Genomic DNA, 20,976 nt, shown 5'->3' with positions numbered 1-20,976 from the left:
CTCAGTGGAAAGAGCACGGGCTTTGGAGTCGAGTTCATGGGTTCAAATCCTGGCTCGGCCACTTGTCAGCTGGGTGACTTTGGGAGAAGCAGCGTGGCTCAGTGGAAAGAGCACGGGCTTTGGAGTCAGGGCTCATGAGTTCGAATCCCAGCTCTGCCACTTGTCGGCTGTGTGACTGTGGGCAAGTCACTTAACTTCTCTGTGCCTCAGTTCCCTCATCTGTAAAATGGGGATGAAGACTGTGAGCCCCACGTGGGACAACCTGATTCCCCTTTGTCTACCCCAGCGCTTAGAACAGTGCTCGGCACATAGTAAGCGCTTAACAAATACCAACATTATTATTATTATTATTCACTTCTCTGGGCCTCGGTTCCCTCATCTGTCAAATGGGGGTGAAGCCTGTGAGCCCCACGGGGGCCCACCTGATTCCCCTGTGTCTCCCCCAGCGCTTAGAACAGTGCTCGGCACATAGTGAGAAGCAGCGTGGCTCAGTGGAAAGAGCCCGGGCTTTGGAGTCAGAGGTCATGGGTTCGAATCCCGGCTCGGCCACTCGTCAGCTGTGTGACTGTGGGCAAGTCACTTCACTTCTCGGTGCCTCAGTGACCTCATCTGTCAAATGGGGATGAAGACGGGGAGCCCCACGGGGGACCACCTGATTCCCCTGTGTCTCCCCCAGCGCTGAGAACAGTGCTCGGCACATAGTAAGCGCTTAACCAATACCAACATTATTATTATTAACAAAGACCAACATTATTATTATTATTATTTCCAAGGGGGCGGCGGGGCTGAGGTAAAGGCGTCGCGGCCTAGCGGTGGGGGGGGGGGGTTCACTTCCGGGTGAGGGGGCGGAGCCTCGGGAGCACTTCCGGGTCAGGCGCGGGCCCCCGCTGCCGAGGCGGAGGCAGGGCGGAGGGCGGCCGGGCGGAGGCGGCGGCGGCGGCCCAGGCCCATGGGGCGGGCGGCGTGAGGCCGCGGCCGGGATGGATAAGCTGACCATCATCTCAGGATGTCTCTTTCTGGCCGCCGACATCTTCGCCATCGCCAGCATCGCCAACCCCGACTGGATCAACACCGGGGAGTCCGCCGGTCAGCGGGGACCCGGGGGGGGGGGCGGGACAGGACCGGTCGCCACGGGGGGTTGGGGGGGGGCCGCTGCCGGGACGGGCCGGGGACGGGGGGGCGCCTCTCCCCCCTCCTCGCTACCCTCGGCGGCCTTTGACATCATCACGCTGCCATCGGCCAAGCCCTTACTCTGTGCCCGGCACTTTTCGAAGCGCTGCCATACCTACCAGTCATCCCGCTGCCCTCGGTTAAGTGCTTGCTCTGTGCCCGGCCCTGCTCGAAGCGCTGGGATAGATACCGTCATCGTGATGCCATCGGTTAAGCGCTTGCTCTGTGCCCGGCCCTGCTCGAAGCGCTGCCATACCTACAGTCATAACACTACCATCGGTTAAGTGCTTATTCTGTGCCCAGCACTGTTCTAAGCGCTGCCATACCTACAGTCATAACACTACCATCGGTTAAGTGCTTATTCTGTGCCCAGCACTGTTCTAAGCGCTGCCATGCCTACAGTCATAACACTACCATCGGTTAAGTGCTTATTCTGTGCCCAGCACTTTTCTAAGCGCTGCCATACCTACAGTCATCCCGATGCCATCGGTTCAGTGCTTGCTCTGTGCCCGGCCCTGCTCTAAGCGCTGCCATGCATACAGTCATAACACTACCATCGGTTAAGTGCTTATTCTGTGCCCAGCACTTTTCTAAGCGCTGCCATACCTACAGTCATCACGATGCCATCGGTTAAGCGCTTACTCTGTGCCCAGCACTGCTCTAAGCGCCTGCCATACACACATTCGTAACGCTGGCATCGGTTAAGTGCTTGCTCTGTGCCCAGCACTGCTCTAAGCGCTGGGATAGATACAGTCATCATGATGCCATCGGTTAAGTGCTTGCTCTGTGCCCGGCCCTGCTCTAAGCGCTGCCATACATACAGTCATAACACTACCATCGGTTAAGTGCTTATTCTGTGCCCAGCACTGTTCTAAGCGCTTCCATACATACAGTCATCACGATGCCATTGGTTAAGCGCTTACTCTGTGCCCAGCACTGCTCTAAGCGCTGCCATACATACAGTCATCACAATGCCATCGGTTAAGCGCTTACTCTGTGCCCGGCACTGCTCTAAGCGCTGCCATACATACATTCATAACGCTGCCATCGGTTAAGTGCTTGCTCTGTGCCCAGCACTGCTCTAAGCGCTGCCATACATACAGTCATCACGCTGCCATCGGCTAAGCCCTTACTCTGTGCCCAGCACTGCTCTAAGCACTGCCATACCTACAGTCATCATGATGCCATCGGTTAAGTGCTTGTTCTGTGCCCAGCACTGCTCTAAGCGCTGGGATAGATACAGTCATCATGATGCCATCGGTTAAGTGCTTGCTCTGTGCCCGGCACTGTTCTAAGCGCTGGGATAGATACAGTCATCATGATGCCATCGGTTAAGTGCTTGCTCTGTGCCCGGCACTGTTCTAAGCGCTGGGATAGATACAGTCATCATGATGCCATCGGTTAAGTGCTTGCTCTGTGCCCGGCACTGCTCTAAGCGCTGGGATAGATACAGTCAGCATGATGCCATCGGTTAAGTGCTTGTTCTGTGCCCGGCACTGTTCTAAGCGCTGGGATAGATAGTCATAACGCTGCCATCGGTTAAGTGCTTACTCTGTGCCCAGGACTGCTCTAAGCGCTGGGATAGATACAGTTATAACGCTGGCATCGGCTAAGCCCTTACTCTGTGCCCAGCACTGCTCTAAGCGCCGGTATAGATAGTCATGATGCTGCCATCGGCTATGTCCTTACTCTGTGCCCGGCACTGCTGTCAGTGCTGGGATAGATACAGTCATCACACTGGCATCGGTTAAGCGCTTACTCTGTGCCCAGCACTGCTCTAAGCGCTGGGATAGATACAGTCATCACGCTGCCATCGGCTAAGCCCTTACTCTGTGCCCAGCACTGCTCTAAGCACTGCCATACCTACAGTCATCATGATGCCATCGGTTAAGTGCTTGCTCTGTGCCCAGCGCTGTTCTAAGTGCTGCCATACATACAGTTATAACGCTGGCATTGGCTAAGCCTTTAGTCTATGCCCAGCACTCTCCTAAGCGCTGCCATACATACAGTTATCATGATGCCATCGGTTAAGTGCTTGCTCTGTGCCCAGCACTGCTCTAAGCGCTGGGATAGATACAGGGATAATGATGGCATCGGCTAAGCGCTTACTCTGTGCCCAGCACTCTACAGTCATAACGCTGGCATCTGCTAAGCGCTTACTCTATGCCCAGCACTGTTGTAAGCGCTGCCATAGATACAGTCCTAATGATGGCATCAGTTAAGCGCTTGCTCTGTGCCCAGCACTCTCCTAAGCGCTGCTGTAGATACAGGGATAATGATGGCATCGGTTAAGCCCTTACTCTGTCCCTTAAGCACTCTCCAGTCATAATGCTGGCATCTGCTAAGCGCTTACTCTGTGCCCAGCACTCTTCTAAGTGCTGCCATAGATACAGTCTTAATGATGGCATTGGTTAAGCACTTACTATGGGACGAGCGCTCTTCTAAGCGCTGGGATAGATACAGTCATAACGCTGGCATCGACTAAGCCCTTCCTCTGTGCCCAGCACTCTTCTAAGCGCTGCCATAGATACTAGGATAACGGCTAAGCCCTTAGTCTGTGCCCAGCACTCTTCTAAGCGCTGCCATAGATACAGGGATAATGATGGCATCGGCTAAGCGCTTACTCTGTGCCCAGCGCTCTTCTAAGCGCTGCCATACATACAGTGATAACGCTGGCATTGCTACGCCCTTAATCTGTGCCCAGCGCTCCTGTAACCGCTGGGATAGATACATTGATAACGCTGGGTCTGATAAGCCCTTACTCTGTGCCCAGCACTCTTCTAACCGCTGAGATAGATAACAGTCATAACGCCGGCATCTGCTAAGCCCTTACTGTGCCCAGCAATGTTTAAGCGCTGGCATCGATACAGTAATAGCACTGGCACCTGCTAAATTCTTACTCTGTGCGCAGCACTGTTGCTGGGATAGATACAGTAATAATGATGAGATTGGTTAAGCACCTACTCTGTGCCCAGCACTGTTCTAAGCGCTGGGATAGATACAGGGATAACGCTGGCATCGGCTAATCCCTTAATCTGTGCCCAGCACTCTTCTAAACGCGGGATAGGTACAGTAATAACGCTGGCATCTGCTAAGCCCTTACTCTTTGCCCAACAGTGTTCTAAGCACTGGGATAGATACAGTAATAGTGATGGGATTGGTTAAGCGCTTACTATGGGACGAGCACTGTTCTAAGCACTGGGATAGATACAAGGTGATCAGGTTGTCCCACGTGGGGCTCCCGGTCTTCATCCCCATTTTACAGATGAGGCAACTGAGGCCCAGAGAAGTGAAGTGGCTTTTCGAAGGTCTCAGGGCTGACTAGTGGCGGAGCTGGGCGCTTACTATGTGCCGAGCACTGATCTAAGTGCTGGGGGAGGTACAAGGTGATCAGGTCGTCCCACTTGGGGCGCACAGTCTTCATCCCTATTTTACAGAAGAGGTCCCTGGAGCCCAGAGAAGTGAAGTGGCTTGCCCAAGGTCACACAGCTGACAAGTGGCGGAGCGGGACGAGAACCCATGTCCTCTGACTCCCAAGCCCGGGTTCTTTCCACTGAGCCATGCCGCTTCTCGTAGTGCTTCGCACAGAGGAAGCGCTTAAATGCCAGCATCGTCATTGTTGTCATTATAAGGTAATGAGGTTGTCCCCCGTGGGGCGCACAGTCTTCGTCCCCATTTTTCAGAGGAGGTCGCTGAGGCCCAGAGAAGTGAAGTGACTTGCCCAGGGTCACACAGCTGACAAGTGGCGGAGCCGGGATTAGAACCCATGTCCTCGGACTCCCAAGCCCTTTCCACTAAGCCACGCGGCGTTCATAAAGGCATGTGGCATGTGGCTTCCGATCTTGCCCTCCCTTTTGAAGTGTGTGTGGTTTAGAATTCTGCTTTATCCCAGGCCCGGGAGCTATAATAATACTAATAATAAACCCCATTTTATGGAGCGTCTTTCATTCCAATGGATCTCGCAAAATGCTTTACAGCTCTTAATAGAGGAGCGGCGTGGCGTAGTGGAAAGAGCACCGGCTTGGGAGTCAGAGGTCGTGGGTTCTAATCCGCGGTCCGCTACTCGTCAGCTGGGTGACTTTGGGCCAGTCACTTCACTTCTCTGGGCCTCAGTGACCTAATCTGTAAAAATGGGGATTTAAAAAAAAAGTGTGAGCCCCCACGTGGGACAACCTCTATCTACCCCAGCACTTAGAACAGTGCTCAGCACATCGTAAGCACTTAACAAATGCCATAATTATTATTATTATTAATAATGGTAGTTACTCTATTAAAGAACCCATTAGAAGAGCAAGGGGACCCATCAGTACTGTTGCCTACTGGTAGCCACAAGAGTTTTCTACAGGACGGGCAAGGCGACCGGTCGCCAGTCTGAGGTTACCCGCAGCAATAAATTGTGTGTTCTCCCGTGGGAGGGAAGTGCTGGCGATTAGACCATTTGCCTTTTCTGGTTAATAATATCAAGAGCAGAAAGGAGTTGACTTAAAGGGCATCAACCTTCAGGGATGAATGCAATTAGGGAAAAAAAAAACCACAGAGGAGATGCCTCGAATGGACTTTTGATGTTTCATTTTTGCTTTTGAGGGAAGAGTTCCACCGTGGGAAGCAAAAGTGATTTTGCTCTGCAGGTGTTAAGCTACTTTGTCAGAACTCCTTGTAAAGTGCCAGCTATTATTTACTATTTATCGAGTAAGGTATTTTTAGCTCTTCCGAAAAAAAAAAAGTGTTGCTGGGCTGTTGTTATTTTCCTCTTTAAATTCAGACCTGAGAGTCTAGTAACAGAAGATCATGCTGTCAAATGTATTGCTTGTTAGAATAGCACTTTTAGGAATTGTGTGTCTTTTCTCTGCTAATCACCTTTAGCAAGCCTCTAAGTGAAAAACAGTGAAGGGACGATTTGAGTTTTGGAGGAACTCAAAGCATAATACAGTAAGCTTTTGGATGCTGCTCTTAGCCCCGTTAATCAGTCGATCTCTATCGTTGCGATGAAAACGACCAGAATATGGCCCACTAATAATAGTAATGAGGTTGGTATTTGTTAAGCGCTTGCTATGTGCAGAGCACTGTTCTAAGCGCTGGGGTAGATACAGGGTAATCAGGTTGTCCCACGTGAGGCTCACAGTTAATCTCCATTTTACCAATGAGGTTACTGAGAAGTGAAGTGACTTGCCCACAGTCACACAGCTGACAAGTGGCAGAGTCGGGATTCGAACCCATGACCTCTGACTCCCAAGCCCGGGCTCTTTTCACTGAGCCACGCTGCTTCTCACTCGTGTTTCTGACCTAATCGTGCATCTTGTCTTTTTTGGGCTGTGAGTCCTGCCGCAACCCCCTCGAAGATCATAGGCCCAAAACTGAAGCTTTCTGAGATAAAAGTAGCCAGTATATATCATCTAAGCAAGATTCATTTCATATGAATCGATTTTTAAAAAATCACTCAGTATATGATTTTGGAGCTCTAGTATCAGAAATAAAACCTCACCTAAAAGGATTGGGGGGAGAGAGCTGGAAACTTATTAAAATTGACCCTGCCTTTCGAAGTACTGCCCTATCCTGTTCCTCGAGTTGATGAAAGGTGAGGTAGAAGTTGCTAATGAATGTTCTTTGCAGTAAGACGGCCTCAGGTAGAACAACCAAATGCAGAAATTATGGTATGGAAGGTCTACAGCTCAGAGGTGACTGAGAATGTGTTGGCTTTCTGGGTAGATGTTTTGTTAGACATCGAAATGGAAGTTCCTCCTTCAGTTGAGGCAATTAAAATTGAAACATCATGAAAAGCTGGGCAAGTCAGTCTTGGAATCCAGGCGGACCAGCTGTTGCCGAAGGAATGTGGACTGAGTTTCAGACCTGTTGTTTTTTCGTCTTAATAATCTAAATACGCAGGGAAGGAACATGCATCCCAGATTTCTGGGCCTGTTAACTCAGTAAGGAAAGTGATCTTGCATCTCTCGGAGATGGAACCTCAGACGTCACGGTGAATTAGCGCATTACAGAATGGTGGAAAAGGGCTTTAAAATGCGATGCACTCTGGAGACTTTGCCTGTTACCTCTGCTGCAAAAATACGTAGGGATTGGCACTGCCATGATGGCTGCTAGTTATGAATGCTCTGTTCATGTTGAATGAATCAAATGGGTGGACAGGGTGGCATGGTTTGATTTAAAATAAAGTCATTTTTTGGAATTGAATGGCACTGAAAAATTGGATTTTCTTCACTTCTTTGGTGAAGTTTTTCCTCTTTTGGACAAGAGTATATGGCTCGTTCCCTTATGGCTCGTGCCCATCGTGGTTTTCCTGTCTTGATGCTCTGAAGGTGGGGGTTGAGTTTCTGGGGATGGTTTAAATCTTCTCAAAGAAAAACCTTCAAGGATGCGTCGTTCCTTTTTCTGTGTAAATGTTTCTATCCATTTTAGATTTTGTGAAAGTCCCACAGCGGGTGGAGGCTTTGTCTAAATACAGAAGAGGGAGATCTGGATTCCAGCTCCGCTGTGGCATCCTGCCTCCCTTGTGCTTCACCCAATTTCTCTGTCATCATTTTTTCTTAAAATGAAAGGATGAATCCATTTTCAAGGAAATGTTGGGTAAATATTTGTAAATTGAATGACTTTTCTAAGTGTGTTTTGGTGATGGAGCATGATTTGGATATAAACTCTTCAGATTTCCTGTAGAGATAGCCTTTTCCATGTTAGAATCTCAGAATTACAAGGGTCTTCAGTCTTCTCATCATCATCAGTATTATTTATTGAGCACCTACTGTGTGCAAAGCCCCATTGAGTACTTGGGAGGGGACAGTAAAAGTCAAAGACTCAGTTCCTCCTCTCAGGAGATCTTCAATCTAATGTTTTTAGAATGAACTAAGGACTGTCCCCAAATCGTCTAATCAAGTCGTATTCCACTGCCTCTTTGTAGCTCTGCACCATCCTAAATTGTCCCGGACAGTTGGGTGTTGATCCTTTTGGCAAGATTAGTGGTTTCTTCAGCAGCAAGGATATTCTGGTTCCTAATGTGAAAGCTTTCCATTTGCTCTATCCTCAGAGGAGTTGGACAACAGCTGAGCATTGTTCTCTAAAAAAGAACAGTGTGCATCTTCCAAATAATAATACATCCTCTTTTTTTTTTTACTCGAATTGAGGTGAAGAACTTTACACTTTAAAATCTTTTTCTTCTATAATACTCCACTTAGAGGCTGAGCTTCAGTTCAGGTCCCTTGGTAAAGTCATCATTAGGAAATGAAAAAAATGCAATATCAGAAGAACTTAGTAATAAGATGCTTCTTCATTTTCTCCCTCCCTCCACTTGATTGAAAACTACTAAATAATAAACCTTTTTTCCGTAGCTATTGTGGTGACATCAGAATTGGCAGAGTTGCTAAGGCTTGATAATGGTATTTATATACCTTTATCATGCCAGAGCATATATATATTTTCACATAATTTACTATTGAAACATTAACTAGTGTCATCATTTCCCTTTTATTGGACTTATCTGGAGAGTTAGAAATAGGTGGTATTCAATTGGAAAAGTGTAAAATCATTAAATGAATATAATTTTTGTATTTTAGGGAGAATTATGGGTCTGTCAGCAGAGACTAAGTCGTTTTAAAATTACTCGATGATGTCCTGCTTTTGGATCAAATTTCATTCAATAGTTTCTGAGGTCAGCTCCCTGTAGTGGGATACCATAAAGTCTCACTTTAAATCCAGCCGAAAATTGGCAAACATTAAGCTGAGTTTTTGAAATTGCTGTGTCTGTTCTGTGGAGTCAAGAAGATTGTTTGAGAGATTAGACTTTGGCAGCTAACCTCTTCCATATTTACTACGGGAGCTTCTTAATATTAAAACATTCACTGAATGAGAGTTATCACTTAGAATGCAGAGCCAGATTAGTCCCCCAAGAGCTGGAGGGGGCAGAGAGGAGGGGGTCCCCGGCCTGTTCTCAGGTGCTGAGGACACAGGCATCGCCCAGCACACTCCCAGCCTCCAGTGTGTGGCCAGGACAGCATTAAACGCGGCCCCTAATCCAACTGCCCTTCACAGTGCCCCTGCTGATCAGAGACGTGGCACCAGCCGGGGGCACCCCGGGTCCCTGAAGGTCTTGCCCCATGGCTTCTTAGCTTCCTTCTGGATGGGTGGCATTGCGTGATTCCCTCAAAGATCTGTGCCGTCGAGGGTAACCAGGAAACTCCGAGTACCCTGGAGAGCTATGCTGCCGATCTCCACTTCTCCCGTTGCTCTGTATTTTTTCATGGTATATTTTAAGCCCGTGCTATGTGCCGGGCACTCTACTGAACGGTGGGGTGGATACAAGCCAATCAGGTTGGGCACAGTCCATGTCCCATAAAGATCAGGCAACTGAGGTTCAGGGAAGTTATGTGACTTGCCCAAGTTCACACAGCAGACAAGTGGTGGAGCTGGAATTAGAACCCAGGTCCTCTGACTCCCAGGCCCGTGCTCTGTCTAGAGAAGTAGCGTGGTTCAGTGGAAAGAGCACGGGTTTAGGAGTCAGAGGTCCTGGGTTCTAATCCCGGCTCCACCACCTGTCAGCTGTGTGACTTTGGGCAAGTCACTTCACTTCTCGGTGCCTCAGTTCCCTCATCTGGAAAATGGGGATTAAGACTGTGAGCCTCATGTGGGACAACCTGATTACCCTGTATCAACCCCAGTGCTTAGAACAGTGCTCGGCACAAAGTAAGCGCTTAACAAATACCAACATTATCTACAAGACCGTGCTGCTTCCCCGCTACTCCTCCTATGAGGTGGCCCAGGCAGTGGAGACTGTTGGGGAAGCACAAGGGAGAAATTGCTTTAATACGTAGCAGGGAGGGCTTGACCGTGTTCCTCAGAACCTTTCCGCTAGAGCAGAAACAGCCTGTAGGTCACTGCTCTGAGTTCTCTTCCTTAGTCCCACTTTGGTCATCTCCGTGAAGAGGAAGGTATTGTTTCAGAGATAGAAGTTGACCACATGGTTTGGGTCCACGAAAGAGAAAATGCTGAGGCGTCCTCTGCCCCAGCATGCCTCTTCTCTGGAAGGATTCCACCAACCTTATGCAGTCAGCATCACCAACAGCATTAACAACCTTTGGATGAAAAGTGGCAGCTAGGAGGACAGCTGGTGAGCATCTCAGTCCACAACAGTTGTGGAGGAGAGGAATTTGGGACCAAGGACACAGAACAGACATATGTATGGGTAATGAATGGAAATTGACATGAGTAAGTAAAGACAGGGAAAGAAATGTGGGAGAATCAGGAGGGCCACCGCACTCGTAAAACTTGCCCATTTGTTGAAGCACTTGCCAAAAGGCTTTCAGTTCTAGGCATAATTGGATGTGGGAAGGAGCTAAGTCTTGCCTCATCTTTAAGTTCTCTGGGCCTTCTCTGCCAACTCACTTTTTTTTTCCACGCTCCTTGGTGCGTATTTAGTTCCTGAAATGAAAGGTTAGTTTTAATTGAGTGGGTTTTCCAAATAATGTCCCATTTGGGTCTGTACTTGAATCTATCTGAATCCAAGCTGCTTCCCACGGAGGGTGGGAGGGAGTAAGAGAATATAGTTATATACAATGTTTACTTAGTGGCTAATGTGAGACACACAGATAGGAGAAATGAGAAGCCAAATGTTTATTTTTCTGGAATTAATAGAAGAGGTTTCATAAGATATTACCCTTTTGGATTTTCTGGTGACTTTTTTTTTAGCTGACTGTGACATTTCATTGTCTTTTTCATGTCTAATTTATCCTAGTTTCAACAGTTTGAGTGTTTCCTGCAGGTAGAGGCATTGAAACAGGATGCACTGAGCAGCTCTTTTTGGCTCAGAATTTATTTTGAAGATGTATTATGTAGGAGTTGACAGTTTGTAAAGCTTTCCAATTGGTTGAGGATCAAAAGGGATAACTTGACTTTATAAATAACTAGTCTTTCCCCCCCACCTCAGTGCCTGAAAGTATACTTTGAAATGGGCAAGATTTTTGTTTTTTCTGCTTGGAACCCTTGCCAAACAGCATAACTGCATCTAGTTCCAACTTAGAGGATAGAACTATTCTAGTTGTCTTGAAGAGACTGTGTTGTAGCACAAAATTGCCAAATCCTCAAAGAGACTTTCCAGTTGAATTTTCTTCCTTTTAGTTCTCTCATTCCGATGTATGTTTTAGCACTGCCATATTTAATCTTATGGGTGCTACTCAAACAAGTAATAAAGTGTTGATGTTTGTGAAATTGTTATTGTTGAATTTAAATTACATTTTAATCATGCAACTTGGAGGGATAATTATTCACACAATGACCTTGTTTTATACCTTTCCTCTAATAGCCCCGGAGATTAGGCTGTGCAGTGACAGGAATGACAATATGCAGCTTGTAAATTTTGCACTTGTACTTCACTTATTTGTGATACTTTATGAAAACATGACATTTACTTCCCTTTGGTTGTCAATACAGTTTCTTTACAAGCTGTGGACCAGCCCAGATTTTTACCAAGCACTCTTTTGGTTTTGTTTCATTCCTTGTCTTGTCTTATGCTGTGGAGTCTTATGCCTCTCTCCCAGAATTAGAAGCCAAAGGCAGGAAGCTGGAGAGCCAAGAACAGAGAGGAAGTTTGGTTGGGAGGGGTTTAGAACCTGGGCTGAGAAGTAGCAGGTAAGTGAGAAAGAAAGAATTTGTTGAACTATGGGTCAGTTTCATCTAAGCTTTAGCAGACATCTTCAGAAAGGTTCACAGTTTAGAACTCTAGTGTGCTTTACTTTGCTTCTGATTAATAGTGTGGTGCTTCTGTCTTCTGATTTTGTGTTCAGGGCTTGAAGGGTCTCTGGTGGAGTGTTCGGTGGCCCTCCCGTGTGGTCATATTGGCCGTCTTGATGTGCAAGCATTGAATGTTGGGATTCATTGATACCTGGTTGTTCAATTGTCGTAATTCTGCGAGTTTCCTGACTCGGCATAGGGAAGATTTCCTGATTCAAAAGAGCCTTTGGCCATCATCTCTTCTGTCAGACAATGGTCAAAATTTGAATGATTTCCTAATGTATCCTGCCTCTTAATTTGGGTTACCAGAGGAAGGAACCGTGGTGTTTCCCCACTCCTCAAGAACCTTCAGTGGTTGCCCATCCACCTCCACATCAAACAAAAACACCTTACCATCAGCTTTAAAGCATTCAATCACCTTGCCCCCTCCTGCCTCACCTTGCCGCTCTCCTACAGCAAGCCAGCGTTCAAACTTCACTCCTCTCATGCCAACCTGTTCACTGTACCTTGATCTCATTCATCTTGCTGCCACCCTCCTGCCCATGTCCTGCCTCTGTCTTGGAATACCCTCCCTCTTCATATGGGACAGACAGTTACTCTCCCCATCTTCAAAGGCTTGTTGAGGGCACATCTCCTCCAAGAGGCCTTCCCTCGTTTCTTCTTCTCCCACTCCCTTCTGTGTCACCCTGATTCGGTCCCTTGATTCACCATCCCCACAGCACTGACGTGTGTATTTATTTATATTCATGTCTGTCTCCCCGTCTAGACTATAAGCTCGTCTTGGACAGAGACGACTTTGTCTACCACCTCTGTTATATTGCTACACCGTACTCTCCCAAGTGCTTAGTACCATGCTCTGCAAACAGTAAGCATTCAATAAATACGATTGATTGTTCCTACAAAATCAAGGTTGTGTTCCAGGTCGTTTGTTTCATGAGGATTGAAGGTGATGTCCTAGTTGCTTTTCTCATCATAAAAAGTTGTTTTGCCTTTAGAAGGCTCTCTTCTGCCTCATTTAGCCAGTGTGTGCTTTAAACCCAGGATCCTCACCAATGCATTGGACACACCCTTAGAACAGTGCTTGACACATAGTAAGCGCTCAACAAATACCATCATCATCATTATTATTATTACACTGTCATTATTCTGTTCTTCCCAAGTGCCTAGTACAGTACGTTGCCCCAGGTGGGTGCTCATTATCAATAATTCGCTACTGCTATTAGTTTGTCTTGTTTCAGTCTTCTAAAGTGACTTGTTTATGGTCTTTGTTTCATGGTTTCATAGAGCTGATCAGTGGTATCTATGGCATCACCCCTAGCATTCCTTTGCTAAACCCTCCTCTGCAAAGCCTCACCTGCTTTCTGCCAAGCCTTCCTTCTGCCTGCATCAGCCAGGAATTTTTTCCAACCTGAACCATTGGAGTTAATTGTAATCTCAAGGTCTTTGGCCTTCCACAGTCCTTCCACAGTTCCGTAGATAGAGCACACTAAAGATGTCTCAGGTAAATGAATCCAGCGCTGGAATTTATTGAGGGCTTACTGTGTGCAGAGCACTGTCCTCAGCACTTGGGAGTGTACTTTATGAAAGTTTATAGCTGAAATAAGGCTTGAGAGTTGGTTGGAGGTCTGCTCTCCGATCCTGTTCGATGCTGGAGCTGATAGCGACGCTCGTAGGATTTTCTGAATACTAATTGCCCCTGGCCCCCACACACTTCCGCATGTGGAGGTGGTCCCAGTTTGGACATAGATGCTCAGTACACAAAATCCACAGACTTTCTCTCTTTATATAAGAAAAGCAATAAGTGTTTTGGTACGGTTAAAGAAAGGTGGTTCAAGCATTAAGCAAAATCGTAAGATACCATCAATATTGAACAAGTTTAATCAGACAACAAGGTTGTATCTGTACAAGGGTAAAGGAGCATAAAATGAAATTCACTTGCAAAATGCATATCTGTCACTGATTCGGATTCACTCCCTGAGCTAGATCCAAATTCATGAACCTTTCAAGGTTACTTATCTATCCACGAGCTTTAGCATTTCTTCTCTTTTCAGCCTCGTGCTTCTTCCGCTCAGCTCCTTCAAAGCGGGCGTCCTTGGCGGTCCACCTGCATGATCTCTAGCCCTCATGGCAATAAGACCCTCACTTCCCATCCCCAACCTGCCCCTCGCCTCCTGACCCAAATCATGAACTGGTATTGATTCAGCATCAGCAATGTCACCCAGGTATCTCCTTGATTCACCTGTTTAAATCCCGTTTAGGCCAGACGACGGTCGGAACTGTGCGTATGCAGGTTGCCTCCCCTCTGTCGTTCATCAGCTCTTGCCTTTGTAACTCTCTGGTCCCTGGGGTGTACCGGACAATTTAACTGCACAGTTCAGATCTTGCATTTCACATTTTCTAGGGACGTTAACACTTGGAGAGACTAAATATTAGCGATATTAGGCCTTAAAGATCTGGTGGCCATATTAGTGCTTTGGGAATTCTCCCAGTGGCCTAATGAATGGTGTGGTTAGAAGGACTTCAGGAGCAGTCCCTTCTCATTATAGCTAGTCCTGCGGCTATGTTGATTTCTATCAGTTAATCTTTGTGATCAGGAAGCGAGTGTGAATGAATGGTGGGCTAGTGGATAATAGGCTTCCCCTATTCCAGATATCTTTGTTGAGGGTAGGTTTCTGAAAGACAGTATGCCCTAGGGTCCCATTTGGATTTTCTTCAGGTCATCTGTCACCAGTCTCCATGTCTAACATGAAACTTTGATCATATGGTTGAGGTGTCCCCAAAATTAATCCAGTTGAGTGGGATCATAAGATGAGTGTCATCTATAGATTAAACCCAGGAAGGAGGTTTCTGCCTTGCTGGGCTAATAATTTAGGCATACAGGTCATTTATGAATAAGGTGGTATCGACTGATAAGAATGGAGATCCTACTGATGCATAATTTAGTTGCTTACAAAAATCTACTTGGTACGTGAAACACATCATTATTAGACAATGCTTTTGAAAACTCTGATACAGTCTCAAGAGCTTGGTGCTTTTCTCATCTATGGCGAGAGCATTTGTGGCTGTGGTCACGAGAAAGGATTTCACTTGAAAATTTAGCTGCAGGTGGTGGTAGGGGGTTATATACGCATCTCTAACATCAAAGTTGTAGTCTTCTGAAGCTTCATATCCAAAAAAATCTCTTGCTGTAGTACTCACATGTTCAGATATCGCTTACACACAAACAGTTTCTTTCATAAGCAGCTCTAAGTCTCACGTTTTTGGAAGATCATTTCCTTATTTCCTGATGGTGTTGTAGCCAAAACATGTCCAGAAAACACACAGTAATGGAGGACTGCGTGTATCACTTGAAAAGTCAGTTGCATTTATTAAGCCTTTACTGTTTGCAGAGCACTGTACTAAGCGTCTGGGAGAATACCATATAACAGAGTTGATAGACACGTTTCCTGCCCACAATGAGTTTACAGTCTAAAGGCTGTTGAGCCTCAGATGGAGGTACTTTTCTCTTCAGCATGTGGCTATGCTGTCCACGCTACATATTTGATATGCGATTGGCTGGAGTTTGAATGAATTGAAGAGTGGGCAAGAAATGTGTCTACCAACTCTGTTACATTGTACTCTTCTAAGCGCTCAGTACAGTGCTCTTTACCCAGAAAGTGCTCAATAAATAATAATGTTGGTATTTGTTAAGCGCTTACTATGTGCCGAGCACTGTTCTAAGCGCTGGGGTAGACATAGGGGAATCAGGTTGTCCCACGTGGGGCTCACAGTCTTAATCCCCATTTTACAGATGAGGGAACTGAGGCACAGAGAAGTGAAGTGACTTGCCCACAGTCACACAGCCGACAAGTGGCAGAGCTGGGATTCGAACTCATGAGCCCTGACTCCAAAGCCCGTGCTCTTTCCACTGAGCCACGCTGCTTCTCTAAATACCACTTCTATTCTATAAATACCACTGATTATATGTGGAGGAATGTTAAATCTATGGAACCTGAATAATCAATAAACTTTCAGAATTGGTGAACATTTTTCAGATGGAATCAGGTGTTGATCCCTAATTTTTGACTGAGGCATGAATAAGCTTCCACCTTTTTTAACTTAGATCTTGGATAATTTTCTTGTAGGCACCCTGGTGAGCAGTTCCACAATTCTAGACTCATAGTCTTTTTTGAACATCACCCAGGCTCATCAAGTATTGGCGTAGCTCATCAGTCAAACACAGACATCACTCATGTAAGCTCACTGTGGGCAGGGAACGTGTCTATCAACTCGGTTATATCATACTCTCCCAAGTGCTTAGTACAGTGCTCTGCACCTCGTAAGTACTCAGAAAATATGACTGCTCAGATGCGCTAGTCTCTGGCTAACCTTTTGTTTGTTTTAGCTTGTTGTCTTGTTCAGTTCCTTGTTGTTGTTTATAATATTGGTTAAGAGCTTACTGTGTGCCAGGCACTGTTCTGAGTGCTGGGTTAGGTACAAACTAATCAGGTTGGACCCAGTCTGTGCTCCACATGGTGCTCACAGTCTTAATCCCCATTTTACAGATTAGCAGATGCAGGAGTATCCCCTCTCAACCTTGGTTTCCCCCCAGCCTCTGAAGCATATCTGAGCCTGGGCATCAGTGCCATTACAGTGTTGGCTTTTGTCCAAGTAGTGCCAGGCTGTCTGATTATTTCTCAATCTTTTAGGGCTCTGTATCTCTTTGAAGCCTGAGTTTCTCTCAAGAAATTTGAAATACCTGCTGATTCTGACTGGATATTATAGAATCGTTTCTGCTTGCATTTCTGGCAGTTTGGAAAAAGCTCTTTCCACTCCACAGGTGGTTTCAGCTGCCAGAAGGTGACAGAGGACTTTTGATTGAGAGGGCTTTATCAAAACCTTTATCAAAAACCTTCCAAAACACCCTTCGAAACAATACTGAACTGTCTGATTCCCACAACTTCCAAGCATTAAGAAGCCAAATGGCTGACAGAACTTCCAATGGGATAATAATAATGGTATTTGTTAAGCACTTACTATGTGCCAAGCACTGTTCTAAGCACTGGGATAGATACAAGGTAATTAGGTTGTCCCATGTGGGGCTCACAGTCTTAAACCCCATTTTACAGATGAGGTAACTGAGGCACAGAGAGGTGAAGTGACTTGCTCAGAGTCACAGAGCTGACAAGTGGCGGAGCTGGGATTAGAACCCATGACCTCTGACTCCCAAGCCTGTGCTCAAAGGTCAAATTGATTGTCTCCCTGGCATTTGATTTGAGACCAGTGAACTGGTGAATCCAACAGGTTATTTAATGAGAGAAGCAAAATGGGGCAACTAGTATTTCTGAAGAGACAACCATCCTGAAGTTATTTGGTGAAACCTGGATGAAACACTGACCAAAATATCTTAACAAAAAGCCACCCAAATATGTTAAGCAACAAAGAGGTGAAGTCGTTATATAAATGCACAGTATATCGACCCACAAACAGGGTGCAAGTTTATCTTTATGTGAAACCCCAGGAGTAGAATGTAGTACAGCACCATACTTAAATTAAAAAAATGACTAGTTGTGCCATGATGTATGTTTTGTTAAGAGGTTTGTTTTCTTGGTTAATTTTATAGTCAATAAGCAGTAATTATTAAGTGCTTATGGTGTTAACTTCTAGAGGGAATACAATCAATCAGGAGTATTTGAGTGCCAAGCACTTGGGAGAGTACACTGGATGTAAAAGATGCAGTCCCTGCCCTAAAGGAGTTTACAGCCTGAGAGAGGAAGACACAGAATTATTTGCAGATAAGGAGGAGTGGGAATGGAAAGGTGAATAGGTGCTTAAATAGAGAATGTAAATTGATGTATACAAGCCTGTAGTGTAGTGCTCTGCATATAGTAAGTTCTCAGTAAATATCATTAATTGATGTACAAAACTTCCATGGATAGATCTAAATGGAAGAGTGTTGAGGGGTTAGGAAGCAGTGACCTAGGTACAATAAAATTAATCAGGGAATCCATCCTGGAAGAGGACGGGCTTGCAAATGAGGAAAGCTGTGGTCTTGTGGATTTGAATGGTGAAGGAATTTTAGGCAGGTAATATGGGGCAGAGGCAAGAGAGTGGCTAACGACACTCAATTTAGGAGGAATGAAGAGGGCAAGCCAGATGCAGTGGGAGAAAAGTGTGGATAAGTAAAAGCAAGAGAGCTTTTGGAATTCCTTGAGCCCGATGATCAGGAATTTCCCCTTGATGCAGGGAGAAATAGGTAACCATTGGAGGTTTTTGAGATGTGGAGAGATATGTGCAGAATGACATTTTTAAAAAATGAGGTGATCAGAGTGAAGAATGGACTGGAGAGGGGAGAGGTAACCATTGGAGGTTTTTGAGATGTGGAGAGATATGTGCAGTATGACATTTTTAAAAAATGAGGTGATCAGCAGAGTGAAGAATGGACTGGAGAGGGGAGAGGCTGGAGGCAGGAAGACGAGTCAGGCGGCTACTACAGTGATTTCACAGCGTGAAAGGCAGGAGGAGAGGAGAGAGAATAACAACTATGGTATTAAGCGCTTACTATGTGCCAAGCAGGGAAGCTCAACAATCAAAATGAATCAGAACAGGAGAAACTCAAATGACAATTGCAGAGTTTTAAAAACTTTAAAAGTACTTTACAGTCATCGGCCACCTCTTCACTCCTGGCAAAGTGTCCCTTAAAAAAAAAAATGTCCCTAATGTTGGGAAGATGAGGACTACCTTCCCCCGCCCATCCCTCCTTCCCCACCCTCCCCAGCTGGCAGAGGGGAGAAAGTGTCCCTGGCCTTTAGGCAGCCCTCCCTGTACAGTCCCTTCGAGCCCAATGTTAAGGGATCTTCAGACCACATGTTCACGGACTTCTGCCCATCCTCCACTCCAGTTGCCTATAAATAAAAGGTCTCTTGGCATTTTGACACTTTTTACTGCTGAATGTGTGGAGCAAAAAGCAGCTGTTGGCTTTTAATATAGCTCTGCTTCACTTTGGAGCATGTACTATCATTAGAGATTAAGCAGAAGCAAAGTGGAAATTCATCTGGTTGGGGGAAGAAATATGGTGAGAGCATTATTTCACTGGCTCTTCCCACTTCTAAGGCAATTTCAGCCAAACTGTCCACTTCAAACAACCCAGTATGGGTGTCAGTAATAGCTATTGCCAGGTGCTGCTGGACTCTATCCGTATCTGTTCTGTTTATCAAACTTTTCCAATTTCCACCAGCGGAATTCTCTGAGGCCTTCTTTTGTTTTACCAAAGCAAAGACAGTTGCATTTATAAAGTACCATAATTTATTCTAAAATTAATCTTTAATTTTCTCATTTCCAGGATAAAGTTTTAGATGAGAATAGAGGAGCCTAATCCAACAGCTTCCACCCCCCCCCACCCCCCACCCCCCGAAGTCCATCACTCCTGGTCTTATTTCAGTTGAACAAATAGACCTCTTTAATGCTCTTTTATGCCATATCATGCCACATCATGCCACAGTGTTTTCTTTAGCAAACATATCTGCCAGATTTACACACTTGTTCTTTGATGTGGAAAGAACTGTGTGATTCCCCACCCGCAAGGCTGAAGGGTTGAATTTGAGTGTCGGGCCATGGGTTTGATTCCTGGGTTCACTACTAATTTGGTTGAGGGATTGGAAAGCTCTGTTTCCCTTAGGTTTTCTATCCGTAAAATAGAATCCTTCTCTTCTTTTTAATTAAAAAAAAGATGAATAAGATGATAAAGGCGAATTGCTTTAGAGCTCCTAAAACAGTAAGCTATTTTATACATTTAACAAATCAATACTATTTACTAAAGGGAGTTCTATTTGGAGAGTATTTTCAAGAGGACAGTAATAGTTGAGTCTTTGGAGATTGTTTAAATAACTGCTCTTAGAGGAACAGGAAAAGTGGCTACTGGAAAACACATTTTAAAACGTGAAAATCCTTCTGAGATCTTTAAACAGGGTTGAGAGAAGTGATTCCAGTTTACCAGTACCTAGATTTACTCCCGTATGATTTCGAGAGGAACATTCATCTTTCAGAGCACTATGTGAACCCTTCACAGTCATTGCGGTAAAATAATGAACTCCTCTGTCGGATTTAATGCTTATCTCAACATGTCTAACTTCCTTCCAGGGATTACATTTAAACACGGGGGAATGGGGCTAATTGCATTAAAACTCTTTCCACCTATAATGATACAAATATCAGACAGGGTCCCTGTGGCCCTGATAGTGACTGTCCTTTGGGTAGTATCGTGTGAGTTAAATGCCATACAAAAAGGAGAGAAAACATGAACGTTGCCAGAATTTGCCCTTTCCTCTCCATCCAGTTCATTACCACACTGGTTCAAGCAGTTTGTCACATCCCATCTCGACTGTTTTATCAGCCTCCTCACTGACTTCCCTGTCTCCAGTGTCTCCCCCTCTCCAGTCCATATTTCACTATGTTGCCCAGATTGTCTTTTCTAAAAATTTTTTCTGGACACATTTCCCCACTGTACAAGTACCTCCAATGGTCTATTTTGGTCTATTTTCGCATTAAGTTGAAACTTCCCACCATTGGCTTTAAGGCACTTGACTCTCTCCCTTCTACCTATTCTTGCTGTTCTTGCACTACAACCCAGCCCACACTCTTCACTCCTCCCATACCAGCCTGTTCCTTGGGCCTCAATTTTGTTTCTGTTGTCCTTGATCTTTTGCTCACCACCCCCACCCCACCGCCACCTACCTGGAATTGCCATTCCTATCTGACAAACCACCACTTTCCCCATCTTCAAAGTTCTACCAAAATCACATATCCTCCAAAAAGGCCTCCTTAACTAAGCTCCAATCTCCCTCGCCCTATTTTCCCTCTCTACTGTATCACCTGTGCACTTCATCCCACCCCTTAAGTACTTGGGTACTCACCCCACCCTCCACAGCATTGGAATACATGGCTTTGTACTCAGTTGCTCCCTCCTTCCTATCATTTATTTTAATATCCATCTCCCCTGCTCTGCTTGAGAGCAGAGATTGAACCTACTTCATTGTACTCTCCCCATCACTTAGTACAGAGTGCTCTGATCTCTGAACTGTAAGCTTGTTGTGGGCAGGG

General features: G+C 45.7%; 1 protein-coding gene across 1 annotated transcript in view; it reads left to right on the top strand.

Annotated features, from left to right (window-relative positions):
* Positions 1 to 935: 935 nt before the first annotated feature.
* MOSMO (modulator of smoothened) overlaps positions 936 to 20,976 on the top strand; it is a 58,256-nt gene continuing 38,215 nt past the window's right edge. Inside the window, exon 1 of the mRNA XM_003430916.3 lies at positions 936 to 1,086. Within this exon, the coding sequence (XP_003430964.1) occupies positions 981 to 1,086 (106 nt within the window). The 5' untranslated portion in view covers positions 936 to 980. The remainder of the gene's footprint in view (positions 1,087 to 20,976) is intronic.

Source organism: Ornithorhynchus anatinus, chromosome 2 (genome assembly GCF_004115215.2).
Source record: "Ornithorhynchus anatinus isolate Pmale09 chromosome 2, mOrnAna1.pri.v4, whole genome shotgun sequence".
In the NCBI taxonomy this organism is placed as follows: domain Eukaryota; kingdom Metazoa; phylum Chordata; class Mammalia; order Monotremata; family Ornithorhynchidae; genus Ornithorhynchus; species Ornithorhynchus anatinus.
Note: the sequence above shows the minus strand (reverse complement) of the source record. Positions and strands in the feature narration are given on the sequence as shown.